Source organism: Mesoplodon densirostris, chromosome 10, assembly GCF_025265405.1.
Source record: "Mesoplodon densirostris isolate mMesDen1 chromosome 10, mMesDen1 primary haplotype, whole genome shotgun sequence".
Classification (NCBI taxonomy): Eukaryota; Metazoa; Chordata; class Mammalia; order Artiodactyla; family Ziphiidae; genus Mesoplodon; species Mesoplodon densirostris.
Window position 1 is genome coordinate 82,446,992 of NC_082670.1, and position 23,740 is coordinate 82,470,731.

Below are 23,740 nucleotides of genomic sequence, written 5' to 3' on the forward strand. Positions count from 1 at the left end.
GAGCCCTCTGGTGTACTGGAAATATATGTCTTCATCTGGACTGTGGTGTATATATACATGTGTGAAAATTCATACAGCTGTACACTTAAGATTTATGTACTTTACGGTTTTATGTTATATCTCAATTAAAAATCAACATAAAAAGTGAATCACAACACAAATTTCATCCAGGGCCTCAATGTCTATGGAGGGGTCATTTATCCTATGGACCTCTGCATCTCAGAGTTGATGCCTAATGAGACCTCTTATTGGCATCCAACTTACACGTGGGTCGGTTATCTGACAGCCTTGAGAAGCTAATACACAGGCAGTAATTTAAAAATAATTCTGAAGTTTCAGAGGAGCCAGTTTATATATCACTCCACCCATATACTGAAGCACATGTACTACACTCACAAGAGAACTCTCCAGGGCTCTACCTTCTAGTGACACTTAGCAAGGGTGTGTACACCCCGAGTCTTTGGCCTTCATAGAACCTGGTCACCCAATTATTATTTAAAAGGACCAGCTTTGGGACTTCCCTGGCGGTCCAGTGGTTAAGACTCTGCGCTTCCACTGCAGAGGGCGCAGGTTCATTCCCTGGTCGGGGAACTAAGTAGGATCCCATATGCCGCCTGGTGCGGCCAAAATAAAATAAAATAAAAATAAAAAATGAAAGGACCAGATTTAATCCTTTACTAAGGCTTAGATTGTGTTGAAGAAGGCAATAAAGTAGATAATGCCTTTTTCAAAAGTTTTATCTGAAATTATAAGGCAGTTGGAGAGCGTAAAGGGGACCTCTCCGAGTTCACTGACAAACTGCTTTTTGTGGTTCATTCTCTATACTGTTCTGCCAACAATTACCGCACTGCGCCTTGCATCGCAGTGTTGAACTCTGCAGATTAACGTTCGAAAATAACTCGCCCATTTCTCAGGGCACCCTTAGCCTTTGGAATTACTTTAGCAGTGGTACCAAGATCTGAATAACACACCACCTGTGAAAAACTGTCTCTAGATTTTGGACGATTTTCATGTGATGTTTACAGATAGACACAGTTCATCTATGATGCCATAAAACTGGGGCAGTTTCGCGCCATCATTGAAAACCTCCCTGCCTGGGATTTGAACCTATTGTAACAACCATCAATCAGTCAGTCATTCCCCAAAGGTGTTTTGAAGGCTTAGTGTGGGAGAGGCTCTGGACTTGCTGCTGCAGTGCCTCTTCAAAACAAAACTCAAAGTCTCGTTAACATAGTGTTAATACTATAACTGCTGATACTCATATCATATAACTCACAGGCTTTGAGGACATTACAGACAGAAAATTTGCATTTTCTTTTTTTCTTTTTTCTTTTGTTCATCTGATAGATATATCTCCAGTCAAATATATTCTAGTTCAAGCATTGGAACTTACTAGATGCTTAGTAAATATTTGTTGAGTGTATGAGTTAATGAATTAATGAATGGGTGAGTAGATGATTGAAGGGATGAAGTGTATCACTGATAATTTAACAAAAAATATTTACTATTCAAAATTTATTGAGTTCTTCGTATGTGTTTGGCACTGTGCTGAGTATTTTATGTGGATTGTCTTATTTGACTGTCTCAACAGCTCTGTTAGGGAAATACTGTTAGTATCTCCATTTCATAGATTGAAGAAACTGAGGCTTAAGGGAAGTTAAGTAATTCATTTGCCTAGAGCTGGGATTGGCAAACTTTTCTACAAAGGGCCATATAGTAAATATTTTTGGCTTTTCAGGCCATGAGGTGTCTGTCCCAACTGCTCCACGCTGTCTCGTAGTGCAAAAGCAGCCACGGGCAGTATGTAAACCAATAGGCAGGGTTGTGTTCCAGTAAAACTTTATTTACAGAAAGAGTCAGTGGGTGGGATTGTACCAATGGCTGTAGTTTGCTGACCCCTGTCACAGCTCATCAGTGATGGAATTTTTATTTGAACCAAGTCACCGTGACTTTGAAGACTGTGTTTAATTAGGAGCAAATTAGGATCTGTTAAAAAAGAAGTCAGGAAACTTGCCTTAGCAGTCCTTTATTAATTCTCCTCTTCCTCCTATTATTATGTTGTTGTTATTGTTATTATTATTATTTTCTTTTGGCTTGCAAAACCTCCAGAGTCCCTTCAAAGAAAATAATACCAAAGCCCATCTCAGTGTAATGTCTGGTCTCTAAGCTGTGGGGAGTAGTACCTGTTGTCAGACACATCCTTTCATCTTACCCTTGCAGGTCCACTCTGGGAAGTGTGAGTCATCATCCACTGGCCCAGAGTGATTAAGTTACTTACCTCAGGTCACACAGCCAGCATACAACCAGGGCTTGAATCAGATTCTTTGGACATAAATCCCAGAATTCTTTCAGCTCTCTAGATATCCTGGCTAAAGTTTTCTTTGAACTCTTTCTTCCTTATTTCTTTGCCCTTCTTTACCTCTTTAATAGCTACCTGTTTTGCTTTTCAGAAAACATCTCTTAGCGCCTACCCTCTGCTGGCACTGAGATAGAGCTGGTGATTTAAAATCAAATTAAATAAAATGTTAACCAAATTTTCAGAAACAGGGACCTGGTTGAAATAAAAAGGGATTTATTGGGGGTTTGCTAGGACTGCAGCCTGAGACACAGATTCAAGAAACACTTGACTTGTGTTCCACTGGGCTACAAAATGGAGGAGGCTTCTAAAGGCAAAAACCCATAAGGTTACACTTAGTTACATGAGTTGTTTATCAAGAATTATAACTGGAGGGCTTCCCTGGTGGCGCAGTGCTTGAGAGTCTGCCTGCCGATGCAGGGGACACGGGTTCGTGCCCCAGTCCAGGAGGATCCCACGTGCTGCGGAGCGGCTGGGCCCGTGGACTATGGCCGCTGAGCCTGCACGTCCGGAGCCTGTGCTCCGCAACGGGAGAGGCCACAACAGTGAGAGGCCCGCGTACCGCAAAAAAAAAAAAAAAAAAGAATTATAACTGGAGCTGGCAAGAAGTAAGGGTGCTTGTTAAGCGAGGATTGGTTAGGGGTTCGAAGTGGTTGCATAGTCACAAGGGGAGAACTTATGACTATCAGTTTGCAGCTGGCAGGTATTATTCTGAATATGCCTGGTGGTGTCCATGGCTCTGGTATAGTTCAAAGAAAGTTCAGGTTCTCAGTGGTGCAGGGATGTGTCTGAGACCAGATCCTCAGTGAGAGCCCGATTCCATTTTTTTTTTTTTTTGAATTTTTGAATTTTATTTAATTTATTTTTTATATGGCATGTTCTTATTAGTTATCCATTTTATACATATTAATGTATATATGTCAATCCCGGTCTCCCAATTCATCCCACCACCCCACCACCCCGCCACTTTCCGCCCTTGGTGTCCATACGTTTGTATGTCGATTCCACTTTTATATGCCTGAACTGTGATTACTCCATTATAATTTCAATTCATCATTGAAAGTTTGAGCCCTGTCTTCAGGGAGCTCTCAGCCCAGTCAGGAGGCAGGTATTTAAATAGGTCATTAAAGTGAAGTATAGTAACTGCTATGAGAGAGCCGGTGTCACAGGTGGTACCTTGGTGACCCTTGGAGGGGATAAGGACCTCTGACCTGCTGGAACTTCAAGGACCCTCCAGCCTGGATTTTCTGTAATGCATCGACCACCTAGGCTGCACCCTGACCTTCAGGTGTTGACAGGCAGAGATTGGTGCTTGCAGGGAGCGAAACAGAGTGATGGTTAGCAAATACATGGGACGGGCCAGTTTGGACGGGCGCTCAGGGAAGGCTTTGTGATGGAGTCATATTGAACTGAGGTCTGAAAAGTGAGAACCTGCCTGGCATAGAGCTGAACGAGGAAGCTTCTCGGCAGAGGATCAGCGGGGCAAAGGCCTAGAGGCAGTGAAATGCTCAGGGTGTTTGAAGAAGAGGAGGGAGGCCAATGAGGCTGGACTGTAGTGAACCATGGGAATAAAAAGAATTATTATTATTATATTATTACTGTGTGATAAGAGCCTACAGGTGGCCTGGGCCCAGATCTTGGAAAACTTTTAAGCAGGCCTGTGTTGTGATTGGATTTACTTTTTAAAAGATCATTCTCAGTGACTCTCAAACTCAGCTAGAGAGCTTAAGCACCCAGGCCACACCTCAGGTCAGTGGCAACAGTGTTTTGTCACTGTTGTTGTCTGTGTTTTTTTCTGAAAGCTGATTAGAAGGGATTCCAGTGGGCAGCCTGGGGAGGACCACTGGTGTAACTGCTGCGTAGAGAAGGACTTCCTGGAGAGTGCAGTAAAGAAAGCAGGGAAACCAGTTAGGTGAGGCGGTCAGAGGTTGTTTAGGTTTAAGGTGGTGGTGGCCTGGGTGGGCTAGGGTCAGAACGGAGGAGCTGGCAAGAGGTGGTGGACAAATTCAAGTTATGTTGAGGAGGTAGAATCTTCTGGACTTTATTTTTTTTGCCTGTGTCGGGTCTCAGTTGCGGCACGCGGGGTCTTCTTTGAGGCGTGCGGGACCTTCCGTTGTGGTGCAGGCTCTTCGTTGCACAGCGCGGGCTTCTCTTCTCTAGTTGTGGCGCGTGGGCTCTGTAGTTTGTGGCATGCAGGCTCAGTAGTTTTGGCTCACGGGCTTAGCTGTCCCGTGGCGTGTGGGATCCTAGTTCCCCGACCAGGGACCGGACCCGTGTCCCCTGCGTTGGAAGGCAGATTCTTCACTACTGGACCACCAGGGAAGTCCCTTTCTGGACTTCCTGATGAATCATATGTAGATGGGGCAAGAAAGGGAGGAATCAAAATAATTCCAAGTTTTGGCGATTGGTCTACTGGGTTGAAAGATGGTACCATTTTAATGAAATGAAATTTTGGCATGGAGGTCATGATGGACTGAATATAGGTTGGAACCCCCAAATTGTTGGTCTGTCTGTAACCAGAAGTAGAGTTGTATTTATGTCTTTGTGTGTGTTTGTGTGTGCCTGGTCATGGTGCCTCTTTGGGGAAAGAGTGGCTCCATCTACATTTGTAGTGAATCTTGGATATGTTAGTTACTGGGCTAAACATTCATTTAATCCCCTTAACCCACACTGTGAGGTTATGGGGGAGTAATCTCCATTTTACAGATGAGGAAATTGAGGCACAGTGGGATTGTAATCAACTTTCCCATAATCACACAGCTCTTAAGTGGAAAACTTTTGAACCTGGGTCTACTGACCTGGTTTCAGAAACTCTGCACTTAACCCCTGCACTAGTCTTAGAAACCCAGGTTGCTTTTTCAGGTGAGTTCATCACATTCAAGTACAGGAGATCCACCTGCATTGTTTCTAAGGAGTGATTTATTCTCAGGTTATTGTCAATGGCAGTTTTTATAAGATAAGCTTCTTCCTGCTTAAATGTTACCTGCACTTATACCCCACTGGAGCCATTTTTTCCAACTGTGCTGCTGGAGGAATTGAAAAATCCTGCGTACTGCTGCTTAAATAAGTAGACTACATGCTCTGCGAAGAAATCATATTATTTTCTCAAAGAAGAGGAAGTTGGCCCAGGGAGGCAGTGATTATTCGGAACAAACTTTCCGGTTTTCCATTTTGTTCTGCTGCATATGGCACGTTCTATCAATCAAGACCTGCTGGAAAAGATTTTGTCTTTGCTTGTTGCAATTTAATTTTATCCTCTGTTGAACTGAGGTGCATTTTAAATACAAAGCTGAACTGTTAGGTTAGCATTGATCTGTATCCTCCTTGAGATGGGACTGGCCTTTGTTTAGACGTATCACCTACTTAAAGGGAATTTCTTTAATTTGTGGATTTGAAGACATTGGTCCACTTAAATCATCTTTTTGTATCCCCCTAAAACATTGTTTACTGAAGGCTCTTTAACCAGACACTCTGACAACTTTAACAATGTCTGCTGAAAACAGTTTTCACTGGTTTCTTGGTGGATGAAGTGGGATGTTTCGAAGAGTTAACACGATGATTTTAGAGGACAGTGACAGGAAGCATAAGTCCCCCTTATAGAATCAGGCACCAAAGCCCTCCCATGAGTGCATGATTTAGAATAGGAAATGCCCTGTGAGGTATTGTTTGGGAGAGTGGATTGATACTTAATCAGTCTTCAGAGACTACACTATAGGAGCAATCATTCAGTGCTCCAAACGAAGCAGAGAGTAGAAATACCCCCTCCAAAAGAAAAAAAAAAAAAAAAGCATTGGGGTGTGTAATTAGTTTGCAATTGGCTTGCTTGCTATGACTCAGAAATAACAGCTGCTCACGCCCGTGCATTTTGCTGTGCACTTTGCCCAGGGACAGCTTTCATTAAGAAGGCGTTAGATTTGGTGCTGCAACTTGCTGGTTTTCTATGTTTGCTTAAACAAAAAAGCTACTGAAAACTCTTTGCCCCAGAGTTGATTATCAATGATTATTGGCTCCTCTTGGGGGGTTGCTGATTATTTTTACCACGTTTCCCTGGTTGGAACTTGGATTCTAAATATATTGCTTCCCCTCAAACTCTAGAAGCTGTGATGTAACATAGCAGCTCAGGTCTAAGAGCGGTCAGGGTTTATTCAGAAGGAAGGGGAGTACCTTTTAATAGGTGATGCAGAATGAGGACAGTGGTGAAGTGTGGATTCTTTACGGAAGCCAGGGCCCTCGTCCCCTCTATGGGAGCTAGAACTAGACTCTCAGCTTTGTAAGGAGAAGCACTATGACTTGTCCAGTATCATATCCCAGTGCCCAGTTCTTGACATGTGAATATCTACTGCTGTGTAACAAATTACTAGAAGCTGAGAAGCTGAAACACACATTTACCATCTCACAGTTTCTGTGGGCCCTCTGCTTCATGGTTTCTCAGAGGCTGCATCAGGGTGTCAGCCGGGCTTCTGTCTCATCTGGAAGTTTAGCTGGGGAAGGATCTATCCCACTCCCACTTTAGGTTGTTGGCAGAATTCAGTTCCTCCAGGGCTGTTTTACTGAGGACCTCGGTTTCCCTTCAGTTCCTCACCATACCTGCCCATCTAGCATGGCTATTTACTTCACAGCCAAGTAGGCACCAGGGAGAGTCTGCTAGCAAGATGGAGATGAGAATCTCTTGTTACCTAATCATAGAAGTGACTTCCCTTTGCCTTTGCCGCATTCTACTGGTTTAAAATAGGCCACTTGGGACTTCCCTGATGGCACAGTGATTGAGAATCCGCCTGCCAATGCAGGGGACACGGGTTCGAGTCCTGGTCCGGGAAGATCCCACATGCTGTGGAGCAATTAAGCCCATGCGCCACAACTACTGACCCTGCGTTCTAGAGCCCACGAGCCACAACTGCTGAGCCTGTGTGCCACAGCTACTGGAGCCTGTGTGCCTAGAGCCTGTGCTCCGCAACAAGAGAAGCCACCACAATGAGAAGCCCACGCACCGCAACGAAGAGTAGCCCCCGCCCGCCGCAACTAGAGAAAGCCCGCGCACAGCAACGAAGACCCAACGCAGCCAGAAGTAAATAAATAAATTTATAAATAAATAAAATAGGCCACTAGATCAGCCCAGCCTCAAAGAGTGGAGACTTGTAGGGCCTGAATACCTGGAGTGAGAACCATTGAGGAATATCTTAGAGTCAGCCTGCTACAGCATGCTGTAGGCGCTCAGCATATATTTGTTGAGAGAATGAGCCTAAGAGCTGGGTTCTTATGATTTGGGCTAAAGACATCCTATCATCTTTTTTTTCCCCTATCACATACTGTCTATATAAGATGAGCAAGGTTTGTTTTAATATTTTATGTATTAAATTATATTAATATTATATACCTACATGATATTTACATAGTCTTCCTCCATCCTTCATATGCCATCTGGATGCTTGGTTACTGGACTTAAGGTTTATCCAAAATGATGCCCTTACCTACTCCTAAGGAGGAATTTTTTCAAGGGGAGAATCAATCTGGCGACCCCTTTGATCTGATACGCTTTGTCTCTCATGTTTCTCTTGCTGCATACGTGGTGGGGATTTAAAACAGTCCCCACATCGTGCTTTCTGGATTCCGAGTCTTTTGTAAATGGAGGGCTCCGAGCAGCTTTTTGCTTGGAGGGAATGAAAAAGCAAGGGTGAGTGTTCACATCTAATGTGTTTTAGTTGAAGTCACTGGCTACACTTAGAAACAGTCAGCTCTGCTTTCTCCCCCAAGCCTTTGATATTGTTAGGGCTTTTCAGTGCATGGCAGGATTATTAACAAGAGAAAGTCAACATTGTCCAGCATTGCCACACTGAATCGAGGGAAACTTGCAGGCGAGTCACTGAACCTGAAATAAGCTCTTCTTGCCCCAGGCTTCCCAACTTTTTTGTTGTTTGTTTAATTCCAAGGTCATGACAATATCTGTGTGAAATGGTTTGTGCTGTAGCTTAAGACTCTGGGTCACACTTTGCTAGGTTGGAATTTTTTTTGCTTCTTCCCCGTTCAAGAGCAACCTTTACACTGAGAAGACTGGCAGGGGTGGGACAGGCAGGCTCTGGGACCCTGTCCTGAACTGCTGTAAACGCGTCCCCACTATCTTCTTGGCTCTGAAACACAATGCATTAAAAAGACAAAGAAGTGGGGCTTCCCTCGTGGCGCAGTGGTTGAGAGTCCGCCTGCCGATGCAGGGGACACGGGTTCGTGCCCCGGTCCGGGAAGATCCCACATGCCACGGAGCGGCTGGGCCCGTGAGCCATGGCCGCTGAGCCTGCACGTCCGGAGCCCGTACTCCGCAACGGGAGAGGCCACAGCAGTGAGAGGCCCGTGTACCGCAAAAAAAAAAAAAAAAAAAAAAAAAAAAAGACAAAGAAGGACAAAAATCACCATGTGAGCCCCTATGGACGTTCCATTTGTCAGATGCCCTGGTCTGCCCATTCCCTCCCTCTTTTCTGCTTTGGCTTTGAAATTGAGGGTTGTGTGAGTCCAGAGGCAGAGGAAATGGCACTGTATACCCAGCCCAAGGCAGTTTGATCCTCATGAAAATGAGAAATCACCTGTATTGACAATAGGCATGACTGCTGCTGGCAAGATCTGCACTTGTGCAGATTTGCTGCTGGGCCTCGCTATCACCCTGCTGGGTTGGTTTTTCCAGTAATAGACTCTTCCAAGCCAAGTCTGACAATTAAGTGGTAAATCCCCTCCGGTGAGCTGGAGAGGTGTGGGCAGAGGAATAGAGAATGGTCAGTTTAAGAAGACCAAGAGCATTCAGTTCATTTCTTCTGTGGCCTTCTCTGGACGTGCATTTCAATTCTCTGGGGACGTATAACTTGTGAATTGACTGGTTTCCACGAATATTATGAATTAACAGGAAGTAAGCCATGTCCATGCTCAAGTTCCATTGGAAGTGAGGAGGGCAAATCCTATTAGCATTTATAATTGTGTTGCTTTTTCATGTTAATCCCTTCCCATGGCTGAGGAATTAGGAATTTTCTCACCTGCTGGTAGAAACCAGTCCCAGGAGTGTGTGTGCCCTGTCAAGTGCTAGAATATGGATGATGATATGAGACTGTGACCTTCCCCTCTGACAGGAGCTCTTCCTTCTCTGGTGAGATGGTCTGTGATATTTTGCATATCTGTTAGATTAGGCTTAACTACGATTGTGGAAATTCATTCTTTGAAGTTAAACCAAACCTCCTGGCCAGAAATCCATACTTGGTTACTTGCTGTTACTTGATTGGGAAGTGAAAATCCTTCATTTCATAAAAAGTCCTACAGCCTTACAGAGCTCCTTCTTCATTGACCATTACACCTTTTGGATCGTGTCTCTGTTTTCTCTTTGACTTTATGCCATGGCAGTTTGGGGTGGTAAATGCACCGATGCCTCTGATTCCACTGTTTGCAATCCCACTTCAGCAGTGATGGTCCGGAGAGAATAGAAAACGTTATTGGGATGTCAAAAGGGAAAAAAAGAAATTTCTGCGTTAGAAACTGAGACGATAGGGTGTACAAGAAGAAAAGTCATATTTCTGAGCATTAAAAAGAAGAGCCAACCAAAGAATGATGTTTTCAATATAGATCAGTGTTAGTAGTTTGATGCTCTTATCTTCTTGTTTTTTTTTAAGATTTATTTATTATTTATTTACTGGTTTATTTTTGGCTGCGCCGGGTCTTAGTTACGGCACATGGGGTCTTTGTTGAAGCATGCAGGATCTTTCCTTTCGGTATGCGGGCTCTTCCTTGTGGTGCTCGGGCTTCTCTCTAGTTGTGGTGTGCGGGTTTCCTCTTCTCTAATTGTGGCCCACAGGCTCCAGGGCGCGTGGGCTCTGTAGTTTGTGGTGCATAGGCTCTCTAATTGAAGGCGCGCAAGCTCAGTTGTGGCGCGTGGGCTTAGTTGCCCCGCGGCATGTGGGATCTTAGTTCCCTGACCAGGGATCGAACCTGCGTCCCCTGCATTGGAAGGTGAATTCTTTACCACTGGACCACCAGGGAAGTCCCATTCTTATCTTCTTGAACATAGACACATTTCTGAAATTATTGACAAGCATTTATTTATTAATAAAGGAATCTGTTTGGTGCTCTGTCTCTGGAGAAGCCTTAACTGAAATGCAGTTTTGTAAACCAGCCAAGTTATGAATGGTTTTTGCTTGACAGCAACTTGAACTAAAACCTGGTGAGTGGTACCCAAGGTGTTGAAGTCAGAATGAAAGAAGCTGCAGCATCCTTGCTACATGGCTCTTTAGGTAAGAGCTGTGGAAGAAGAGAAGAATCAGATCTGAAATCAGACCTCCTAAGAAGTGCTTGCCCTTGTCCTGATAAACACTTTAGCTTCTGAAGATACAGTTACCTGCTAACCATCAGCTTGGATGGATCATCATCTCTGCAATTCAGGAAGGATGTGCAGAATCTCTGGTCCTGCTGTTTGTCACTTTCCCCCGCGGCTATGGTTAATGGTGTAGCCATTCACCCTCAGCAGGCATAAATCCTTTTTCCCACAAGAGGTTATTGGCTGGATACAACATTTATAGGACCAAAGGAGCAGCTGGCGATGTCAGTTTCAAGGCAACTAGGTTGTCTTGGACATCCTATTTAGCAGATGGCCAGGACTTGATAGATGGAAGGTTATTAGGATCCAAGTCAAGGGCCACATGGCACAGTGGACGGGAAAAGTAAACGGCAGCACATCCGAATGCAGACACACAGCCTGGTGGGGCTTCTCTGCCTCATGTCATTTTGCTTCAAGCAGGAATAAATGTATGTCTGCCTGTAGAGCCTGGATTATCAACACATCTCTAGAGATTATCAGTAAGTTGGTTACTAAATTGATAGTTGGCTGAATCCTTAATGTCTATTATTTGGGAAAAAATTTTTATGAAGTTTAGATTTCATCAGCATTTATATAAATTTGGCCTTTTGCCCAAACCTACATGGTTTCCTGTATTGCTAATGTCTCTTTGTCTTTTGGTTATATCCAAAGACAACTTAAAAGCTTTCATTTCAGAGCCCTCTGTTGCATCTGTATTGGAAGTGCCCTAAGCTATGTTTTGCAATCAGAGCACAAACTCTGCAGGGAAAGGGGTGTCCATTTCTTCTCGTCCATTTTAAGCTCATTTTTGCAATTGCTGCCTTTTCCGTATTACTGCATGACTCCTTTGATCTTAAAGTAGAAGGAAGCAAATTTCAAGAGCTAGGAAAACTCCTCCTGTGGCTTTAGCAGGAGCAGCATATTACAAAATGGAGTGGATGTCAAATAAAACATAAATTTGGATCATTTGAAATACGAACTCAAGGAGGTATTGCTTTTAGAGCCAAGTGCATTGAGAAGTCTCAGGGATAAAACTGCTGTTGTTTGACATTCATTTACATTTGAACGTTTGGGTCGGGTTTGTTGCCCTGTCATATCCAGCCCTTATTGAATGTTGCATTTGTACTCAGCATTATACGCCAAGCTTCATGCATTTCATTCTCATAACATTATGAGATTTATCCCCATTACACAGGTGAGGACACTGAAGCTCTAAAAAGTGCATTTTTTCCCCACCCCTTGGCCTCCTCTACCCAGGGCAGAGACCGGAGTATAAACAAGGGTTGCTGGTACACCCTTTCCGTAGGCATATTTCAAAGCTGCCCAAATTGCTTAGGTTATGTCCCTGAATATTTTTATGTGTCAAATTGGTTGAGGCAGTGAGTGAAAGGGAATATTTCAGTTAGGGTTATGCCTTTCTGGAACAAACCCACTTATTAACATGCTCTTTGGATTCTAACCCTGAGGTTTAGATCCAAGACATGAACTGGAGAGTAGGCTCTGTATTATTAGTAAGTTACTTTGACCAGCCAGTGATCTCCATTATTCTTTCTCTTTCTGTCCATCTTCTCAACCCCAACCATATAAACCAGCAATGGAGGCTATGGAGATAAATGGGCATTGGAGAGGCTTTTCATTTTCCGGATTGCTTACAATCTAGGGTCAGGCTCTTGAGCTCAAATGAGACCAGGACTGAGTAATCAGGCACAGAGATAGTGTAGTCAGAAGCAACCAGAAATCGAAGGTGGATTAGGTTATCAGCTTATTTTCCTTTTGCTTGGGCTACAAACGTCATTGGTGGATGTACGTCACAGAGAATTAGGAACAGTTTCCTTGAAGTTTCACATCATCAGATGAGACTAAATGCATTAAAGTGCCCTCCTGACTACAAAACATCCCCCCACAGCTGGGATCAAAAATCAGTATCCGTGAAATGTTGCCATGGTAGAGGAGGGGTTAACACAGTTTTGTAGAAGCACATGAGTTGATCAGGTTGATGGTAAATGTTGTGCCTTGTGATGGTGGCATCTCACTGAGAAACTTCCAAGACAAACTTTAAATAAGCAAAGTGTATTGGTTAAGAAAATTATTGATATTATAGCCTGTCCCCATCTTCCACCTCTGTACACAGTCATGAAACTCAGCTAAATTTTGCTCTGTAATCGATGATCCCTATTAGTTAAAACAACAATTACTTTGTTACTTTAGGTTGGCTGGTCGGTTCTTCTGGTCAAGGCCAGCTTGGCTGGTCTCTGCAGACTGCAGGTGGTCCATCTGAGGCTGAATGGTCTCAAATGGACTCACTCTCCTGTCTGGTAGTTGGCAGGCTGGTGAGTCTAGAATGGCTTCAGCCTGGACTTGCATGTGTCTGCTCTTTGCGGTCTCTCATCCTCCAGTAGGCTAGCCTGGAGTTCCTCACCTGGTGGTTTCAGGATTTCAAAGATTAACAAGAGAGGATAAACCCTTGCATTTGCATCCCTATATAAGCCTCTCCCTGCCTCATATTTGCTGTCCCTTTGGCCAAAGCATGTGGCCAAACCCAGTTTGTTTGTCTGTTTGTTTTTAATTAAATAATTTATTTATTGGCTGCGTTGGGTCTTCGTTGCTGTGCGTGGGCATTCTCTAGCCGCAGCGAGCAGGGGCTACTCTTTGTTGTGGTGTGCGGGCTTCTCATTGCAGTGGCTTCTCTTGTTGTGGAGCGTGGGCTCTAGGAGCACGGGCTTCAGTAGTTGCAGCAGGCGGGCTCAGTAGTTGTGGCTCGTGGGCTCTAGAATGCAGGCTCAGTAGTTGTGGTGCACGGGCTTAGTTGATCCGCGGCATGTGGGATCTTCCCGGACCAGGGCTCAAACCCGTGTCCCCTGCATTGGCAGGCGGATTCTTAACCACTGCACCACCAGGGAAATCCCCAAGCCCGGTTTCAAAGAGTGGAGAGGTTGATGTGCGCTCTTGATGGGAGGAGTGGCCAATCACATTGCCAAGATGCATGTGACAGGGATGGCAGGAGTTTGTGGCCATTTTGCTATTTCCCGCATACATTAGAGTAACTTCAGGTAGTTGAACTGGCATTAGCATGTCTTGCAGACTGAATCTGGACATGGGAGAAAGAAGACCGTGTTTTTGCCTGTGACTTCAATTTGATATGAGATATTTCTGTGGGCTCTTACTTTGTTCTGTCACTTTTGAAGTTTGGCCATTTACTCGTAGACTCTCTTATCTTGCATTCTTGAGTTGTGTTTCCAATTTTGGTCATGTTTTAAAATTTTTGATTAGTCTATGTCCTGGTGCAAATATGGTTGTTTTTCATTTTGTGGTATTCTGTGGATGTTTGCCTTTCAGAAATGTTTTGTGCTTCAACCAGTGGCTTGAGCTTCCTTTCGGGCAATTTTGGAGCTACACTCATGGCAACTTCCAGAAATCCATCATTGTGATCTGATACACTGATCCTTTTTTTTTTTTTTTTTTTGTAGTACTTGTAGTGTTTACAATGTAGTACCAAATTCCACCTCATTTTATTAGTCTGTAAACATAACCCCATACATAATGACACCTGTGTTTGAACTTAGTCGTAACTCAGGGCTCCAGACATTAATATGTAATCACTGTTAACTCATAGAGCATCCAATCCGGGTTTCTCATTCTCAACTTCTGCATCGTTGGCATTGTGGGCCAGATAATTCATTGCTCTGGGGGGCTCTTCTGAACATTATGGGATGTTTAGCAGCAGGCCTGCCTCTACCCACTTGATGCTAATAGCCTCGCCCTTCCACCCTTACTTGTGACAACCAACAATGTCAGCAGACATGGTCAAATATCCCCTGGGAGGGAATGGGGCGTGAGAGATAGGTAAACATGCCTCCAGTTGAGAACCACTGCTTTAACTTGGAGACGCTGAGGCAGAAGAGAGAAAGAAATTGTGAAGTATGACTTATTATTACAGAGCAAACTAGGATTGGGAGCCAGACAGGGAGAATCTATAAGGGAGGAAGGGGTGTAGCCATTTTTCAGCTACCTTAAAATTTAACCTAAGTTGGCCCTGGATTCATCTGGATTAACCAGGAAACATCAAGTTGGGTCTTACTACCCATTGAAAGTTTCGTCAGTATCTCAACGTTATTGTGTTAGAAGTGGATTAAATATAAATAACACCCTGGGAAAAAAAATTTAGGAGATATGCTGACCATAGATAATGGATTTGGGGAAACTCTTTATTTGGAAAAAGTTCAACCTACACAAAAGTAGAGAAAATTGTATCATGACCCTTCTGATGCTCATCACCTAAGATCCTAAATGATTGATTAATGGCCAGTCCTGGTGCATCTATACCCCGCTCGCTTCCTCTGCTATCCACTCCTGAGTTATTTGAAAGCAAAATCATTTCATTTGTAGCTATTTCAATATATCTAAAAGAAAGAACTTAAAAAACAAAATTATAATGCACTGGTGGAATTTTAATCTTCTAGAAAGGACAAGAATGAGAATTTATGCCGAGTAGTATCAGAACATAAGGGGAAGGCGTGAGGGTCAAGATCAAAGAGGCTTGACATTTCTTTGGCAGATTAGAAACTCTGGGCGGTGGGGGAGGGGAGGCCCCTGGTGGTCTAGTGGTTAGGACTTGGTGCTTTCGCTCTGGGGCCCAGGTTCAGTCCCTGGTGGAGAAACTGAGATCCTGCAAGCCCTGTGGCACCGCCAAAATTAAAAAAAGTAAAAATAAAAAAGTAAAAAAATACTCCAGCAGGGAAGGGAGGTTGGAGACACTGTCTCTTTGAGCTCCTTTCCACTCTACCTTTTCCCTGCTTGAGTGACTCTTAGAAATGCCTCTTTGAGCATAAGTTAAGGCACAGGGAATCGGGATCCTTAAAAAGGAGAGTAAGCCGGCAGGGAACAGATCCATTTTTAAAAAGAAGAGGAAAAAACCATAATCACAAAAAGGTATTGAAATATTCAGTCACTGATGGATTGCCCTCTGATGGCTTTCAATGACTTTTTAGCTGATTGGGGTCTACTTTTAATAAAACAAAGCAAGGGGATAGTCTGCTTGCTTTTTAAGATTTTTGCTAGGACTACGGTATTTCTCTCCTGTTCTAATGTATTCTGAGAAGTTTCTTTCTTTTGATTTAGACTTCCTCACTTGGTTTTATTAGGTCATAAATCTCCTGTGTTTGGTGAGAGCCATGGTGTATATGAGACCCAAGCAGCTTGCTAGATAGCATCTATTTCCCCCCCTTCTCTTTAGAAGATTAAACTGAGACTGTTGTGTCTGATGCCAGAATAGATTTAACCAACCATGTTTCCTTTACATATAGGTCAGTCCAAGGGACAATTCTGCGCTGGATCCTATTATCCATGGGTTGAAGGGTGTCGTACATCATGGTAAGTAAGCTGCATACACTTCCTTTTGCTGGGATGTGAAGGGCTAAGGTCTCCACCTAAAGGAATGGGTTATCTTGCAGAGGACGGAGTACGACACCCATTCCTCATCCACTGATGTTGAAGGGCATGAGGCCCATTATTTGATGGGTAGAGAGCACATCCATTTATTACCTGCAAATGGATCTGGGTTAACAGTAAGCAATTTGTTTCTCTTCAGGTACCACTCGGAATGCATGTGTTATAAATCAGAACACCCTAAGATGTACCATTCATACACGTTGAACCTGCCAGGTGCCTCCTATCTATCCTAAAATTATTCCCTTTTCAAGTAACTTTTCATTTATGAATTTCTTGATTTGCCCCTCAGATGTAGGGGGAAAAAACTTAAGTAGCCGTGACAAGTCATTAAACTTTGCCGCACGTGAGCAAGTACCATCAGCTACTAGAATGGAAAATGCTAGGCCGTGTTCTGTGCAGCAGACGTCTTATCCTCAAGCATAAAACGGGGAGAGAAAGTCAGATAGATGGGTTCTGTCTTACCCAACTGTTTTTTATTGGAGGAATTTCCCTGCAACTTTATTACTGGCGATGCATCATTACCTATGACATCAGGATCCTCTAATTTCAAAAGTACCCTTGTCACAGGGAGGTGTGGAGATGAGAGGTACTGTAGTGATTTGAAAGATTTTAATAATCTAATTAGAATTCCAAAGACATTGACAGAAATAGCATTAGTAACCTTACTACATCTCCCCTTCATCTCCACGGCTATGGTAAGACATCTTCACACCTTTCTGGGAGGATGTCTTTTGACATTAGCCAGTTCTGCAGAGCTTAACAAACATCTTACTCCCTTTCTCTCAGGGAAACAAAACCAGTTATCAGTGTTCCGTGGAAGCAGGTAGGATTTTGGATCGTTTTGCTCTTACAACTGTTCAATCATACGGTGGGTAACAATAATAAACCTAGTGAAAGTAGAAAAATAGGGTGACTGAAAACACCTCATCGAGGTTTTCACTGTAGGAAACATCCATTGCTTCCCGATTTTTGTTTGTATTTCTGAAGAAGTCTCCTCACGCAGAGCTGGGAAGTAGGTAGTATGAAAGTTTGCCAAGGGAATAAAACACTTTTGCCAAAACTTAGGCCATCTGCCCCTTTGTGATTTGATGTTGATAGCAGTAGTGGTGGGTGTGAGACGTAGGGAAATTTGCACTGGGCAGCCTCAAAAATGCACAGAAAGTTGATGTTACGGGCAACACGCTGTGTTCTCTGAGCTCCTTCCCAGAAGGTGCCCGGGAACTCTCAGTTCATCAGACACTTTCTTGGAATTCCAGTCTCTAATATAGATTATGAGGTTGGGGGTTTGAAATATACTAAACGATGGATAGATCTTCCTTCCCCCTGACTCTTCGTCCTTTTTAATACAATCACCCTACGAAGAATTCTGGAATCCTCAAAACAGGTACCTCTTCTTCAGCCTGAGAGGAGGCACTCCATCAGCTGTGGCATTGGAGTGGGTCTGTGTAATCTCATTTCCACAATGATCATTGCAGGACATTTCATATGTTAAAGGTAAGCGGTAGGCTTCCTTTAGCCCCCAAATCCCCAAATCGCAGTAAACTCACTGCATAGTGATCGTTCGGTTCATGAGCTGTGTGCTGGCGTAATCGTGTAAACCTTCCTCATTATCCACAATTAGCCTCTAAGAGGCAGTTATATGCAGGAATATGATACCTGTTACTGGGAGGATGGCAGAGATGCCAGGATGAGGTTTCAACTCTACCTCCTAATTGAAAAGTCAGAGGAGACCTGCAAAAAATAGTTAACCTGCAAAGGAAGTTCACTTCTTTTTTTGTTTGTTTTTTTTGTTTTGAAGTTTTAGAACTGAACATTTATTTCAGTGTAACAGAGAAATAATTATCCCCTGGGAGGGGAGGGCATATTTCTTCTTTAACACACAAGTGAATGTGTTTGTTCATCATTGATATTTGACAGGAAGACGTGAGCATTCCTATCTGTGGGCATGTTTGGTTAGACTTTAGTCTTCTGGTAAAAGTCTGCTCTTGGTTTGCTCCCATGCGGCTGGCATAGCCCGAGAATTATTCCCCGTGCCCAGTTCTGGAGCTCAGATCAAGGTTTCTAACGTCTGGCTTTTATCCTGGTCATGTTAAGGAACTTATACCACAAAGGGTGCCCAGACATGCACCAAGCTGAGGTGAGGAACTGCAGAGTCGCTCTGTGAACACAGCAACCTAGCCCGGGAGGGAGTCCCAGCAATTCTGGGGGAGAATTCCTTCCATGCGCCATCGCAGGCATTATCAGGGTCTTAGGGTGGAAAGAGCATGGGATTTGGAGCCGGACAGGCTTCGGCGGGGATCTCGGCTTTGCCACTCACTAGCTGGAACAATGGCTGCCTCTTTAGCCTCTCTGAGAAAGTTTACTTCTTTATTCAGCAAAAGTGTTGCACGCCCACTGGGTGTGAGCCCTGGGCTGATGTACTGGTGAAGACAGACAGACACAGGCCAGCCCTCAGGTACCTGGAAGGGAGGTGAATGCCACTCCAGCCTGCCTGGAGCATTACCCCTTCCAGCCTTTGCATCTGCTGTTGCTGGTTCCTCTGTCAGAAAAGTTCTTCCCTCAGCTCAGCACAAGTGTGTCTCCCTCTAATTATTTCAGGTCTCAGTTTGGATCTTACCTCCTCAGACAATTCTTTTTTTTTTTTTTTTTTTTTTTGGCTGCGTTGGGTCTTCGTTGCTGCATACGGGCTTTCTCTAGTTGTGGCGAGCGGGGGCTTACTCTTCTGTGCGGTGTGTGGGCTTCTCATTGCAGTGGCTTCTCTTGTTGCACAGCATGGGCTCTAGGCATGTGGGCTTCAGTAGTTGTGGCACATGGGCTCAGTAGTTGTGGCTCACAGGCGTAGTTGCTCCGCGGCATGTGGGATCTTCCTGGAGCAGAACTTGAACCTGTGTCCCCTGCGTTGGCAGGCAGATTCTTAACCACTGCACCACCAGGGAAGTCCCTAGGAAGAATCTTGTTTGTTCCTTTAGCTGAAAGGGCAATGAGGAATCTGGTCCCACCAGCCAACCATTGGCGTTTGGTCAGTAGGGTCCTCTGTGAAGCAGACACCAAGATGGAATTTTAAGTGCAGGCGAGTTTTTTGGCAGGGAGGGACTGCCCGGGAAGGATAAAGAGGAGAGGGAGAAGGAGTGGGTGGGGAGAGCACTGGGACCCCAGTGCAGCTCTGATGCCTCTAAAGAGAGGGAACCTAGGAGGACTGGCTGAAGGCAGCTCTAAGAAAGTCTCGGCTGGGACCTTGGAGAACGCCAGAGCCAAGACTGCCCGTGAAAGGAGTCCTCTGTTGGGCAGCAGTGGCCCAGCCCTACCAGGTGTGGTCACTGGCTAGAGCATCCCAGCGAGAGCGACCTCCCTGTGAGCGCCGAGGTGTGCCCGAAGGCACAGCAGCTACCAAGCCTCCTCACAGCAGCTTGTCTCTAGAAGGAAGATCTTAGGGGTGTCTCCTGTGGCTGGTCCAGAGGTCACATCTTCCTTCCAAAGACATTTTCCTCATCACCTTGCCAAAAAGTTGATTACTTGGTCCTCTCACTTTTAAAACGCTCAGAACTTCTTACAGTCACTGCTTGTTCCTTTTGTGCATAATTATTAAGTGCTTCATCTAAGTACACCATGAAGCTAGGCAGAGAGAAAGCACAACACACATGGACCAGCCCTCCCTGACTTGTAGACACTCAGGAGAGACATATGGTTAAGCATGTAATTACATTAAAGAGTGAGGAGGGACTTCCCTGGTGGCGCAGTGGTTAAGAATCCACCTGCCAGTGCAGGGGAAACAGGTTCAATCCCTGGTCCGGGAAGATCCCACATCCCGCGGAGCAACTGAGCCTGTGTGCCACGGCTACTGAGACTTCGCTCTAGGGCCCACGAGCCACAGCTGTTGAAGCCTGCGCATCCTAGAGCCTGTGCGCCACAACAACTGAGCCCGCATGCTGCAACTACTGAAGCCCACGTGCCTAGAGCCCATGCTCTGCAACAAGAAAAGCCACCACAATGAGAAGCCCGCGCACTGCAATGAAGAGTAGACCCTGCTCGCCGCAACTAGAGAAAGCCCGCGCGCAGCAACAAAGACCCAACACAGCCAAAAATAAATAAAATTATTTTTTTAAAAAAGAAGAGATTTAACTTAGACTTGGGGATATAGACTGGGCATTGCAGACAAAGCGACCATGAAGACCTAAAGAGTGCATAGAGGTTGTCCAGGCAGAGAAGGGAGTATAAGGTCCCAAGCAGCACCAGCACAGAGGTGGCATGTTGGAGATCTGAGCTCTGGGACCTTGCTACTGTCGTGCAGGGGAGCTGGGGAGAGATACCTAGAAACCTCTTGGAAGCAGAAAGTGCTCTTTCTTTTTGTTTTGTTTATTTTTTATAAATTTATTTTATTATTTATTTTTGGCTGTGTTGGGTCTTCATTGCTGTGTGTGGGCTTTCTCTAGTTGTGGCGAGCAGGGGCTACTCTTCTTTGTGGTGTGCAGGCTTCTCATTGTGGTGGCTTCTCTTGTTATGGAGCACAGGCTCTAGGCGCACGGGCTTCAGTAGTTGTGGCACGTGGTCTCAGTAGTTGTGGCTCATGGGCTCTAGAGCACAGGCTCAGTAGTTGTGGTGCACAGGCTTAGTTGCTCTGCGGCATGTGGGATCTTCCCAGACCAGGGCTCGAACCCGTGTCCCCTGCAATGGCAGGCGGATTCTTAACCATTGTGCCACCAGGGAAGTCCCAGAAAGTGCTCTTTCTTAGGTGTTCATTTTTCTATGTAAATTGTGATTTTTACAAACTCGGAAACATGAACAAATATAAATAGAATGAAGAGAAGTGTTTTACCATTGATTCTGGTCCTGTCTATCCATTGAGCCATAGGTGGAAGCATTAAAATGTATCTAATCAGGGATTTTATTTATACTACCACCAGCATACCCTGGAAAGGAAAAGAAATTGTGACTCTTATTCACCACTCTGACCCAGTCATTCACAATGCTTTTTGTATATAAGAACCAGGACTTGCAAGTAGCCACACCTGATAGAAATATTGGTTTCAAAGAGCTTAGTCTAATTCTAATATTTTCAAAACCCATTAAAAAAAATAAACTTGTGGGGCTTCCCTGGTGGTGCAGTGGTTAAGAATCCACCCGCCAACACAGGGGACATGAGTTTGATCCCTGGTCTGGGAAGATCCCACATGCCACAGAGCAACTGAACCCACGTGCCGCAACTACTGAGCCCACGCACCACAACTACTGAGCCCATGCATCACAACTACTGAGCCCACGCACCACAGCTACTGAAGCCCGTGCCCCTAGAGCCTGTGCTCTGCAACAAGAGAAGGCACCGCAATGAGAAGCCCACGCACCGCAACAGAGTAGCCCCCGCTTGCCGCAACTGGAGAAAGCCTGCGCGCAGCAATGAAGACCCAATGCAGCCAAAGATAAATAAATAAAATTTTAAAAAGCAATCCATTTAAAAAAATAAAATAAAACAATAAACTTGTACATGAATTTGTGTAAAAATGTACCAATTCCCTTATAAGTAGTTTGTACCCAATTGACCAATGCTAAGTAATGTACATTATATCCTCTGTCAATTAAAAAGGATGTATTATTTTTCTTTCAAGTTTTTCGATTACCTACTTTCTATTCTTTTTCATAATATCCACCCAAAGAAAATCCAGCAGACTGTACATATACCTAGTCTAGAACACTGACCACTCCCTCATGTCAATCATCTAAGAAAGATCCATTTTTTTGTTTCTGGAAGGAAACTTGCTAGTAGCGATTGTTTGATTGTTGAGCTTTGACTATCCGCCCCTCTTTTATAAAAAATATTTTTATTTTATTTTTATTTTTGGCTGCATCGGGTCTTAGTTGTGTCACGCAGGCTCTTCGTTGCGGCGTGCAGGCTGCTCTCTAGTTGTGGCTCGCATGCTCAGTAGTTGCGGCACGTGGGCTTAGTTGCCCTGCGGCATGTGGGATCTTAGTTCCCTGACCAGGGATCAGACCCACCTCCCCTGCGTTGGCAGGCAGATTCTTAACCACTGGACCACCCGGGAAGTCCCTGTCCCTCTTCTCTCATCGCCTTGCTTGCTGTCCTTTCCTCTTCCACTGAATGTACTACCTTAGTGCGTAGGAAAGTATCTTCCTCCTTCACGGGAAACATAAAGGGGACAGTTAGAAATTGCTTCAGACACCAGTCAGGACGTGATGGCTCTTCTCCCTGTCCGCCCTCCCCAGGCTCTTCTGAGAAACTTATCAGTGAAAGTACAAATACATTATCACCCGAGAACGCCCATCTAGTGATGTCACAAAATGAGGCTCTTGCAAGCTTTCCTTGTTAAAACTGACCAATAGAAGTTGGGTCTATGAAAATCAAACTCTCTTTGCAGAATACCTCACCCAGTTGTTGACTAGTTTATTCACTGGGTTCACTTTGGGGATATTTTCTACCCATCTTCTCCCCCGCCCTGGGGTGCTCATTGTCAACTCACCAGATCTATGGACAAAGTCCTAGAATAGTTAGACTCAATCCAGGCATCTAGCAGAAAGGGAGGTAATAAAGTAAATCTGCACATACGTGTGACTACCCGGCCAAGTGTTTTCATTTGGTGGTGAAAGCTGGAGCATCTGCATCTGTTCTTTTTTCCGTATCCCACCTGCTAGGATTGAGGTTTCTATAATCAAGACTAACCTGGAAGAGACTCCAGTCATAGAATAATCTGAATTCCTTCTAAAGCAGTGGCTAGGCTTTGCCTTGTCAACTGCCACTGCACCATTGGCCACAAATACATGATTTTAAAAGAAACTAGCCCCGGGGCACAGCACTGCTGGCACTCCAGGACAACCACTGTGGGTATGAAGGTGGCGCAGCCTTTCCAAAAGCCGTGTGGCCATTGCTGCCAAAGTTACACATAGGCCGTACCCTCTGAGCCAGCAATTCCACATGTAGGTATATACCCAAAAGAAATGGCTACAAAAAGACCCATACACAGGAGCTTTGTTTATAATAGCCCCCAAGTGGAAACAGTCCAGATGTCCACCAAGGGAAGCCTAGATATTCAAGTTTTAGTGTTTTCATACAAGGGAATAGTGTGCAGCAATTAAAAATGATGACTTGACTTACACAAAAACAAAAGAACATGGTTCCGTTTATGCAAAGTTCAAGAACAGACAAAACTAATCTCTGGTGATAAGAGTCAGAATAGTGGTGTGAAGGGGTACGTACAGGGGGTGAGAAAGGACTCAAGGGAATCTTCCCAGGCAGTACAAAAATACTATATATCTTGATCTGGAGGATGATTAGATTACATAAATATATTATAAACACTTACTACACTGTCCCCTTAGATTTGTGCATTTGACTACTTGCAAACTAAAGAACAGCCCATGGATATTATACATTAATTTCTCAAAAATATTACACTCATGAAGCTCTAAAATAATCTACCATCACGCACCAGACAGTCAAATATTAAAAACCCTGACAACGTCAAGTGTTGGCAAGGATATGAATGCCGGGAACTCTCAGATTTTCTGGAAACGGTTTGGCAGTGTCTAGTCGAATTGATTCAGTAGTCCCACTGCTATGTATATCCCCTGGGAAAACTCAGATAAAAGTGCACCATGAGGGACTTTCC

At 44.4% G+C, this 23,740-nt stretch overlaps 1 protein-coding gene across 3 annotated transcripts in view; it reads left to right on the plus strand.

Moving 5' to 3' along the window:
• PTPRG (protein tyrosine phosphatase receptor type G) overlaps positions 1-23,740 on the plus strand; it is a 744,445-nt gene that overhangs the window by 551,118 nt on the left and 169,587 nt on the right. For all 3 annotated transcript variants that reach the window (XM_060111286.1, XM_060111288.1, XM_060111287.1), the window contains exon 6: positions 15,980-16,046. In XM_060111286.1, the coding sequence (XP_059967269.1) occupies positions 15,980-16,046 (67 nt within the window). The remainder of the gene's footprint in view (positions 1-15,979; positions 16,047-23,740) is intronic.